This window comes from Plectropomus leopardus, chromosome 13 (genome assembly GCF_026936395.1).
Source record: "Plectropomus leopardus strain MGB_pleo_1.0 chromosome 13, ASM2693639v1, whole genome shotgun sequence".
NCBI classification, from domain to species: Eukaryota; Metazoa; Chordata; class Actinopteri; order Perciformes; family Serranidae; genus Plectropomus; species Plectropomus leopardus.
This window is the reverse complement of record NC_142188.1, coordinates 10,853,047-10,862,057: the sequence shown is the minus strand read 5'-3', so window position 1 is coordinate 10,862,057 and position 9,011 is coordinate 10,853,047. Positions and strand designations below refer to the sequence as shown.

At 38.6% G+C, this 9,011-nt stretch overlaps 1 protein-coding gene across 1 annotated transcript; it reads left to right on the top strand.

The window, feature by feature from the left end:
* The first annotated feature begins 732 nt into the window (after window positions 1–732).
* LOC121954846 (uncharacterized) lies at window positions 733–7,850 on the top strand. Its single transcript, XM_042502568.2, has 2 exons — window positions 733–833; window positions 4,649–7,850. Exon 2 carries the CDS (start codon window positions 4,722–4,724, stop codon window positions 5,529–5,531), a length of 810 nt encoding a protein of 269 aa, XP_042358502.1. The 5' UTR covers window positions 733–833; window positions 4,649–4,721; the 3' UTR covers window positions 5,532–7,850.
* Window positions 7,851–9,011: the final 1,161 nt, after the last annotated feature.

The window sequence follows — 9,011 nt, the reverse complement described above, 5'->3', positions numbered from 1 at the left end:
ACTTTCATTATAAAGCAACATTTTTTAACTTAATTAGGTTTAATTATGTTCCAAACACACACACACACACACACACACACAACACAAAAAACACACACCCAAATATATTGCAGCGGTGGGTTTCTACATTAAACAAACTCATAAATCATAAGCAAAATTGAAGAACTATCATTATTTTTTATTTTGATGGGGGTAGTTTATTCTGGGGGTGGGGTCCTTATAAATAAAGAAATAGTAAAAATGACAATACACGGTATCTTCCTTTTTCGTTTTCTTTTTTTCCAACGGTACAGCATTTTTAAATGTTTACATATCATATATATATTGTTGGAGTAAACTGATTTATTACAGATTACAGTTTTCAGAGGCACCAGGATACTTACATATCAAGTTAGGCTGTACAGATTAAAAAGACATGATAATGTCGGCACACAAGGCAGTGCAGCTTAAGGATGCATGACAATATTCAATATTCAGTCTGTGACAGACCTTTGCCCTCTGACCTTCAACAATGAAATGAAAGACTATTTTTCTATAAATGGATAACTCATATCAAAATACTTCAAAAGACATTGCACATATATGACAAAAAATGGCCCATCAAAAACAGATTATCTGTGGGACTCTCTTTGGTACAGATCTGTTGGTTAGAACAGAGAGTCTCTATGTGTCTGCAGGGCTTCACACTGAACTCTGCCTGCACCTTAGTGAGTTACAGCTTTTTCTGTGGAACACTTCCCCCATCCTGACGTCAGCTGAATTTGTGAGTTTTCCTTCCCATCCCAGCCTCAGACTGACGCATTCACATATCAGCGCTTCAGCAAAAACTTCAGGTGAGTTACACAACAGAAATCTGGGAAACTTAATTATCTGTTCATTAGCATTGATGTTTGAAGTTTGTTTTGAAGTTTAACAAGCTGTTTAAAATATAGGCTATGTGTGTTTGTGCTGCAGTTAGTCCGTAACAGGAGCAGAAAGCCAAGTCTCGCTGTATATTCTCACATTACATTACATAGCTTGTGCATTCCTGTGTCTGAGTTATGTAATCGAAACATTCTCGCAAATCTGTTCTGATGGAAAATTGTAAAAATGTGTTACAGATAAACACTGTAGCTGTTTATGGTGCTGAATTAACAAAAATCACATCTCTGTGAGATGTCACGTATTATCCTCAGCTGTTTTTTTCTGGGAATAAATGACAAAGTGAAAGTTTTAACAGGACAAACTTCACCGCTGACTCCCAAAAAAGATTATTTGGCTTAATATTTGAGGCTTGATTCACCTTAGGTTCAACTAAGTGATTCATAGCTAAGCCAAAAATGTGGCCAAATGCTCATTCATTTTTTATCTGCTGTGGGTGGAAAAGTTTTTACAGCCAGGAAACAGAAGGAATGTCTCTGGTCATGAGGAGCTGTGGAGTTAAAATTTCGGTCTGAGAGAAAAACAAACAGTACTCTGGATTTCTTTTTTCATGCATTTCCACGAGCCGGCTGATCATAACAGTAAATCTGTGCTCATTCACTGTATTTTAATGCTTATCAAGTGTACCTCTCTGTCTTTTACTCCCACCATTAGTTTGCATAACAACAAACCATTTCTATCAACAGATTTATTTATTTATTTATTTAAGAAAAAATAGTTAACCCACGGGGACATTTTGCAGCTCACAGAAATAAATCATCTTTTATTTGGAGATTACTTAACTGTAAGGAGTTCAGACTTGAATTTGATGTAAGAGACAACATTTTGAAATTGTGCAGGCTATTTTATAAGCCAATCAAGTTTGCTTTTTGGATCTTCCTGTTAACCCAAAAGCAGATTATCTTAGAGAAATAAAGATCAGTGAGAGAGAGAAAAAACAGCATTTTAAGATCTTGAATGAGGCTGAGACAAGAGACCCTAACCCTAACCCTAACCCTAACCCGAACTCTAAGAAAATGGTCAAAATCTCAAATTGATGTTAAACTGCGCTCAGTTGTGTCTGAGAAATAGGCCAGATAATGAAGAGATCTTATTTTGAATTTTCCTTTCCACTGGATAGTAGAACCTGTTTTATAAACGCACATATTCATCTTCAGTTCTTTGTTCTTTCTACTGGGATGGCAACTGCCAAACTGTTTCTTGACTAGTCGCAGCAACTTTTAAATTTTTTCAGCTGATTGCCTTGCAGGACGGTACCTTCTCCTCGGTTTTTGGTTAAATATCACGTTTTGACTGAGCTTTAGAGGTGCTGGCAGGGCGATTTTGTTACCTTCAGACAGAGTCAGGCTGTTTCCCCCTGCTTCCAGTCTCTGTGCTAAACTCAGATAATCACCTTCTTATTTACATACAGACCTGACATCTAAATCTCTTCTCATCTTACTCAACAAGAAAACAAAGAAGCGTATTTTCCCTAACTGACAAATTATTTCTCTTATTATTTATAACTTCTTGCTATTGTTTCCCCTTGCAAGAAGTCTTTCAACAACAACAACGTGCAAAGTTTGTTGTCCATGCCCTCTAGAATTACACATTTTTCAGTGTTGAAAAATAAATCTGCTTTGGGATGTGATTGTAGTTACGGGTTTGGTTAGTTTCAGGCAAAGAAAATGTTTGGATTAAAATTACTACTTTGTTATGGCCTGGAGGCCATTGTCAGCATGGTTGCACATGGTTAAGGTCAAGGAACGGTCGTGGTTGTGCTTTTCAAAACAGCACTAAATTGAGGTCCTCTTTTGCTTCCGTCATAATTGCTGTGGCTGCTGGATAGCTCTGTCACTTCGGCATAAACACATGTTGTTTGTTGGAAAATTAAATGGTAGAGGCTGTCATTCTTTTAAAGAGGACAGTCTCAATTCCTTATTTAAGACATGGCTTAAGATGACAAATAATAATAATAAATCGGCCCAAACTCAATAGAGTTCTACATCTTTGGAACTTGAACCTCAAATATCATCAAACTTAAGCACAGCAGATCACCAAATACACATAACACTGTCATCAAATATTCTGAGTTTAACAGCTTTTTGTGTCATTAAACACATTTCTTAATATCCGCTGTTAGATATTTTTATTAGCCATCAAGTAAAACTCAGAAAAACAAATAACTCTTAAAGCCCCTTTAAACTTCAGGAAGCACAAACTCACACTGTGCAGCCAAACAATGTTCAAACCCACAAAACTGTTTTTTAAACTGGAAATCACAAAGCTTCCAAATATTTTAGGGTGAATTTTGTGTACACATGAAGCAAAAGCCATCTACATGTTTCTGTTTCCCAAAGTGGTGAAGCCATCCTGGGTTTGGATATTTAAACACAAGCATTGTACAGCAGCTACATATGATGCTGTTCGACAATGTGAAAGAAGAGGATGTGTTTAACTTTAACATAAAATGAAAGGGTTGAAAGAGGATGTTAAATATACTGTTGATGATAGTTCACTTCTGTTTAATGTGACGTGAGGCCAAAGGAAGAATGCAGTGGTCAACGCTTTTGTTCCTAGACTGATGTTATTGCCAAACCAAGAAATCTACCCAGACCTTTGTATAAGCCAAGATTTCAAAACAATGTTTTCTCTGGAATCACAACGCAATCTCCACAGTTATAATTTTCTGTGCGTGTGTGAAATTCAATGTGGGCTCCTAGTGCCAAACATTGTATCCCTGACTGTAGTGCAGGAAGATCACACCCATCACAGATCATGTGTGAGTGCGCATGTCGGTGTGTGTGTGTGTGTGTGTGTGTGTGTGTGTGTGTGTGCATATGTGCGTGTGATTGTGTGTGTGGCAAAGTACTGATTCAAACCAGCTGTCGGTATGTCCACATCCCTTCTCATCACCTCTTAGTAAGACAATCCTTAATGGGCGAGAGACACACAAGGGAGCGACCTCGGATCATTTTGCTCCAGTATCCAAAAGCAAGAATCTCCTGTGAGTGAAAGTCGACCTGCAGTGAAAAAGGGACGAGTTTGTTTACATGAACCTAGCCAGTCATTCAGAACTGTAACCACCATTTGGACTTGTGCCATAAAAATGTCAACAATAGGCTTATTATCTAATGTTAAGTTAATTTTGTTATGATGAAAAACAACCTACAACAGAGTGGAACAAGTTCACACCTGCTCCCCAGGGGTTAGTCAGGAGTTGCTGTAAATCATTAAGTAGAGACATGGTGAGGACAAATGTGTTACCACACGATACAAATACAACATACAGTCATCCTGGAATGTGACAAACAGCATTAGAAGAAATGTTCAAATTCTTTACTTAAATGGGAAATCAACCAATCAAAGTCTGTTTATTGGGGAGTATTACTATTTGTGCTCCTTTTGTTTGCGGCCGTTCAAAACATGTATATTTATGGGTGCATTACTTTTTGTGGTAAAATGTACAACCAGTTTGCGAGAACAGGGTGGTATAAAGCATTTTGTGACTCAAGAGGAAGCTGTGTGTCTGATGAATTGCCTCAATTGATGTCATTTGGTATTAATTATTAAATTTAAAAAGAAAAGGGAGTGTATTGTTGGAAAGATCTCACCAGACCTCTTTAGCCCACATCTTATTTCTGCTTGAGGCTACATCAGCTGCTACTTAGGGGTTTGATTAAAGATAAAGTGTGTTTTCTTCACTCTTTTTTCTAATATTGAATGTGTGTGTTCTTTTTTTCTCTAGGCTCAGGTCTATGTACCTAAATCCACACGTGAACACCAATCAAAATGCTTGCTGAAACTCTCCTCCAGCAGTGATGCCAGCCTTCAGCCCTCCCGGCCCTCTCCTCTGTGTGCTGCTGTGTGTGTCGGTGGCTCTGCAGCGCTCTGACCTGCGCCTGGCTTATGTGACCCACAACAGCTTCTTGTACTACTCCTGCAGCCAGGACCCCCAGCCCTGCAGCATCTCATCACTTGCAGACTGCAAATGCAAGGACATCCAGCTATCCACCCTGCATCGCCCCCAGTCACACTCGTCTCCTGTTTTCCGGATGAGACGTTTAACTGTTTGGTTCACGTCACCTTTAAACACAGCCCGTCTGCTCAACAACTCAGAGGTGAGACACCTCACCCTGATCCACTGTGGAGGATCCAAAGAGACCCCTTCTTCTGCCAAGGAGGGACATTTTGCTGTGCAGCACCTTGAAAGGCTGACAGTGGTGAACATGGAGCAGAGGTCAGTTCACCACTGTCCGGACGCAAACAGAGCCAAAAACACAGACTCAAACAGTGACCAAGACACAGATAACGGCGCTCACTTAGACACAAACAGATACAACAGAGATAGAGACACAAATTTGGGCTTGATTGCAGACATGAAGAGAGATTCCTTGGCTTTGTCCTCACCGCACATCCAAGACATCTTCCTGGGCAGGGAGCTGGGAGCGGCATATCATGAGCAGGCCAGACTGGGAATCATCCACAGTTCTGTGCTGGAGTGGGGAGCCGTGGTCAAAGCCTACACAGTTCAGACACACATAGACAATGACGGCGTGCTGCCCTTCCCTGACCTCCACCTGCCAAAATTACCAGTGACATCTGTCATATATGTCAGTTTTGTTTACTAATACCAAATAACTTTTTGAGGAGGGCACAATTGGAGGAGGATGATCTAGTGTTCAGCATGGATGAATTACTAAAAGGAACCAGGGGCCCAAGGCATCAGGAGCCCCTCTGACCTTCACTTGCAAAGTGTCACTCAAATCAACACGTACTGACCAGCAAGTCTGAAAGAGACACAAACAAACCACAAAGAGACACAAAAAGACCAGAGAGAGAGAGAGACTGCAAAAAGGGGCAAAACAATTAAAAAAAGACAAAAAAATACATTGAAGAGACAACTAACGACTATAAAGAACAGAAAAAAACAACCACAAGGTGACAAAAAATTATTAAATACACAATTACTTCACAGAGACATACATCTACCATAAAGAGACAAAATTACGAAAAAGTCACAAAATTATCCATAAGAGACAAAAATCAAGCAGAAGAAATGCAGAACAAATAGACATAAACAAACCAGAATGAAACACAAAAGGACCACAAACAGATGCAAAAGAGCTGCAAAAAGACACAAAATGACTACAAAAATAGGCAAAACCAAAAAAGACACAAATGACCTCAAAAGACATATAATGACTATGAAGAGCACATTGTAACCAAGACCCACAAATAGACACAAAACACATACAATTACCTCTTAGAGACACAAATCAACCAAAAGGAGACACAGAACAACCACAATAAAAGAAGACACACAAAGAGAAACAAAATGACTACAATGGCACACAATAAAATTACAGTGAAACAAAAAACCATACAAGATAAAAACTTTCCCTTGCAAGACTTAACAAGTGTACAAAGAGAGGGTGTTTGCCTCCAGGGGCCTATTGTCTCATAGTGTCCACCCGTGGTGTTCAGGACCTGCAATTAGGCTATCACTTTCTTGTTTACCTGGGATTCTAATATTTGAATTAAGTTTGAGAATTTTGCACCATTTTTGTTGCAGGCCCTGATTTGCACTTTTGGTTCAAGAATACTCTCTTGAAATGGGACATAAAGTGGTAGTTAGTTTACAGATTATGTTGCTTTTAATGCAAGACCCATAAGTGAATTTCTTCAAGCTGATATTTGGGAGGAATAAAAAAATAATATGCTCCTTCAGAGAGTACCAAGCAAATGTTTGAGAAAAGCCGATCAGTAAGTGTGTCTTATTACAATGTAAGAGTGAATTCATTGACAGATGGACACAATCAAACTGACTGAAAACTGTTTACATAACCACCCAGTGTTTTGTTAAACCTATGAAAGGTAAAACTGCAGTATCGTTTAAGAAATAGTCTCATGGTGAAATTGTCCAACTTTCTTGGACAGAAAATAAGAAGGAAATTAAATGTGTTTACTTTGGACAACTCCAAAGTAAACACGCATTTTTGCACTGACACACGAAACTGAGTTTGTTTTCTCTTTTCTAAGAGCTTTAATCATAATTTCCCCAAGTGGCCAAAAACATTGCACAGCTGTTTGACAGCATGTTAGAACAAACTATTTCAACTAATGAGAGACCCTCTGAGGGACCAGAATAACCTGCCAACCCCTCCAGCTGACATGTCCTTTGTTTTTTGATGGTTTTTCCTAAATTGATGGTGTTGTCCCAAAAAATTAAATGAAAGATGTGGTTGGAGGGCTCTGTTAACCAGTTGAGTATTTTTATTCTTCATTATTTCCCTTGTTTTTCCACCACAAAGATTGAAAATGTGAGTTTTCACCATGATGTGCAATCCCAGAAAAGCTCTGTAGTATTTTCAGCTTTTCATTATGCCACATTTGTCAGATGTTTTGTTTACTTGTGAGCCAAAACGTCAGAGCTACAGGAAGGACATTCAGCTCATTCTTTCCAGTTCTGCTTTGGCATTTCTACAGCTGACCTCTGACCTCATGTCCCAGTGTTCAAAAAAACAGATACTTTCTCCTCTGGGATCAATGAATCATGAATCATTGTATGTGTGACACAATGGTATTCCAAATAAATGTGAAACACGTCTGCCTCCAAAATGTGACCACAAGATGGCAGCAGATACATTTTAGTCAAAGGGGGAAAATCAAAGCCTGCTGAGGACGGACTGAACAGACTGGCTGCACTTGTGCTTTTTCTGTCTTCTTTTTCACAAGTTATCTGCAACACTTTAAGAATTCCTCAAATTCAATAAATGTGTCATCTCAGCACTTTAAAAGGTTGTGAGGAAGGTTATTTTTAAGTTGAAGGTGCAAAGTTAAGAGATAAAGCAAAGCCTGATATTTATTTGTTTACAAAAATGAAATTGTTAGTGTTGTCTGCTTGCATTTGTTTACAACAGAATCAGAAATAAATGATTTGCTCACCAGTCAAGGCTTGCAAATTCATCATGACTGACACTGTCAAAAATCACTAACAAGACTAAGACACATAAGGTCTGAATTTGAAAAAGGATTGTGGCAAAAACATCTTCTATATTTGCCCATATGATGACAAAGTTTGACTTATTCGCACATGAATGTGCATTAAAAAAAAAGACAGTGAGATTTTAAAAAGTTCAAACATTGTGCAGGAGAGGTTAGTAATGGCTTACTTAAATGATCTCCCTATTAAATAAAAAAATCATACATTAAAAATGAAAAAAGGATAAAACAAATATATAATTGATCAAAGTTTCAAGACTAAGCATTAATACCAATGTGGCAAATGTACAAATTACAAAAAAAAGTTGAGATACAAATTAATTTATAAATATTAATTAAATATATTTTTTTGCTAATTAAAGTCCTTGTCAGATGGCTACAGCAGCATATCTAATATTGTAGACATACATCTTATAATTGATTCAGTGATACAGTACAAGTATAAAGGTCTGTTGTGATGGGAAATTCACTTAAAGTCTCAGTCTCAATTTAAAGGAAAAACAAGGCAATTGTGTAGCACATAGACTTAGTGCAAAAAAAAAAGCAGGATTAGAGGACTTTAAACGCCATTAAAAACTCAATTAAAGAGGAAAAGATTCGAAAAATAAAAACATGCTAAAATATACATAAAACGAACAAATTGCGCATTTGTTTTACATCGCTGATCACTGTGAGGTTCAGCTGCATTTACCAGGTTAAAGCCTCGCGTGTCAATTTGATAATAATTGCAGTCCTGTTTAAGGATAGGCTACATGTGTGCGCGCGCACGCTCTGCGCGTGTGTGCTGACACCTGCTAGAGAGCCGCTTATTTGCATGACAAACGTGCGGCCCATCTTGTTAAGCGCCCCGTGAATGCAAACTGATGTCGCCTGTTGATCCTGCACCTGAGAGGTCAGAACCCACCCCGACACACACCGGGGGCAATCACCGGAGAAACCACCGCGCTGCTCGCCTTATGGAAATCACGCCTAAAGGTTGGTGTGAACCGTGACCTCCACTTGGGATCATCTGAAGACAAACTACCGCCTGTAAAAACAAATCAATTACATGTTTTAGGCCGACGCTCGTGATCTATTGAGCACTCTGAATGCGCACTGTAAATATT

Coding starts and splice junctions, on each gene's coding strand:
- LOC121954846 (XM_042502568.2), top strand. CDS start 4,722: ATGCCAGCCTTCAGCCCTCCCGGCCCTCTCCTCTGTGTGCTGCTGTGT.